This window comes from Panthera uncia, assembly GCF_023721935.1.
Source record: "Panthera uncia isolate 11264 chromosome B2 unlocalized genomic scaffold, Puncia_PCG_1.0 HiC_scaffold_24, whole genome shotgun sequence".
Classification (NCBI taxonomy): Eukaryota; Metazoa; Chordata; class Mammalia; order Carnivora; family Felidae; genus Panthera; species Panthera uncia.
Window position 1 is genome coordinate 104,747,816 of NW_026057580.1, and position 2,127 is coordinate 104,749,942.

General features: G+C 59.3%; 1 protein-coding gene across 1 annotated transcript; it reads left to right on the forward strand.

Moving 5' to 3' along the window:
* The first annotated feature begins 404 nt into the window (after nucleotides 1-404).
* LOC125939158 (estrogen receptor-like) lies at nucleotides 405-1,159 on the forward strand. Its single transcript, XM_049654672.1, has one exon. It carries the CDS (start codon nucleotides 455-457, stop codon nucleotides 1,157-1,159), a length of 705 nt encoding a protein of 234 aa, XP_049510629.1. The 5' UTR covers nucleotides 405-454.
* The last annotated feature ends 968 nt before the right edge of the window (nucleotides 1,160-2,127 follow it).

Sequence of the window (2,127 nt, forward strand, 5' to 3'; positions counted from 1 at the left end):
CCCGCCCTGTCCTCCTCCTGCAGTGAAATTTAGCCTCCAACCCGCAGCGACAAGTAAAGTAAAGTTCAGGGAAGCTGCTCTTTGGGATCGCTCCAAAACGAGTTGCTGCCCGGAGTGATGTTTAAACCAATGTCAGTGCAAGGCAACAGCCCCTGGCCGGCTTCCAGCACCTTTGTGATGCATACGAGCGCGGGAGACCGGTACTTAAAGTTGGAGACTCGAAGCCCGGGAGTTGGCTGAGCGCGCTCGCGCCGGGCTGCACTTGCTCGCGTCTGGCCGCCGGGCTCCGCGGGACGGGCCGGCTCCCGGGGCAGGGCCAGAGCTCGCTTCGCGGTGGGACATGCGCTGCGCCGCCTCTAACCGCGGGCTGTGCTCTTCTTCCAGGTGGCCGGTCGGCTGCTGAGCCCTCTGCCGCGCGGGGAGACCGTGTGCGCCTTGCCCACGGCCACTGACCATGACCATGACCCTCCACACCAAAGCGTCTGGAATGGCCCTGCTGCATCAAATCCAAGGGAACGAGCTGGAGACCCTGAACCGCCCGCAGCTCAAGATCCCCCTGGAGCGGCCCCTGGGCGAGGTGTACGTGGACGGCAGCAAGCCCGCCGTGTACAGCTATCCCGAGGGCGCCGCGTACGACTTCAACGCCGCGCCCGCCGCCTCCGCGCCGGTCTACGGCCAGTCGGGCCTCGCCTATGGCTCCGGGTCCGAGGCGGCGGCGTTCGGCGCCAACGGCCTGGGGGGCTTCCCGCCGCTCAACAGCGTGTCTCCGAGCCCGCTGGTGCTGCTGCACCCGCCGCCGCAGCTCTCGCCCTTCCTGCACCCCCACGGCCAGCAGGTGCCCTATTACCTGGAGAACGAGCCGAGCGGCTACGCCGTGCGCGAGGCCGGTCCTCCCGCGTTCTACAGGTACCCGCGCCGCGCGCCGCGCGCCGCGCCGCGCCGCGCCACGTCGGGGTGGCCCGCCGCGCGCCCGGCGGTCGGGAGGGAGGGAGGGGGCCGCGCCGCCGGGAGCTCGCCGGAGGCCGCAGGCTGCGGGGCCGAAACCGGGCAGCCCGGCCGCAGGGGCTGTGGGACGCGCGGCCCGACCCGGGTCGGGGGGCGGCGGTGGTTGGTAGATCTTGGTTCGAGAGCCAAGTTCTCTCGCTTGGCAGCAGCTTAAAGAAAATGCTGTTCTCCACCCCCTACCATCTGCGTAAGAGGCAGCTCCGAAAACCCGTGGGCTTCCTAACTCATTTTGGAAAGTCGTATAAAGCGGCAGTTATTTGTTGGGGGAAACACCCCAAAGCAAAAACAAAACAAAACAAAACAAAACACCCACAACAAAAACCCCAGCAAAGCTCTTGGAGTCCCTAGTCAATGTCCTGCTTTGGTATTTAAGGCTAGAGGTGTTTGGGGTTAGCGGAGCTCCGAGTTTAATTTATTACTACTGTTATTTGCAATTATTTTTTAATGTGCTCGCACAATTTCCTTTCATCTAGAATTTCGGATTAGAAATATGCACGCTACTATTATGGTGACGATGATTTTTGTTTGTTTGTTTTAGCAAGCAATTCCCAGCACCTACTTTCTCCCCCTTCCTCTCCATCCCAAGTTCAAGGGCTTTTGGATTGAATTGCGCTCCTCAGATGAGCAATAGAAGAATTGAATGAGTCTGAACAAGTTTCTGATTTCTGAGTTATCTGGCTGGGTCAGTGTTGGAGCAGATTGCTGGCGTATGACTTCTGACAGTCGAAGATTTATAGGTGTCTTGTCAGTTTACAACGTGTGGCATCAAAGAGCATTTTGAAATAACTCTTCTAGCTAAGTTACATCTCCGGCCTACCGGGCAGAGAATGCCCCACCCCCTCCCCCCCAGTGGTGTGCGGGCTCAGGTGGGTTCTGTGCCTTTCAGTCTGTAGAAGCGGTGTGAGCATTCCAGGACATGCAGTAACACATTTGTGACTTAAGTGGCCAGTGTTTTGTGTCTTTATTCTCCCCCACCCCCACCCCCATCCCCAGGATTATACTTTTCTCCCTTCTCCCCTTCCCCTTTGACAGTTTCTCTGTTCTCTTTCTGATGGGCCTGGGAAGGGCTTAGGTGGGTGACCCTGATGAACACCTGTGCCCTAGCCATCCAAGGCCAGTTAG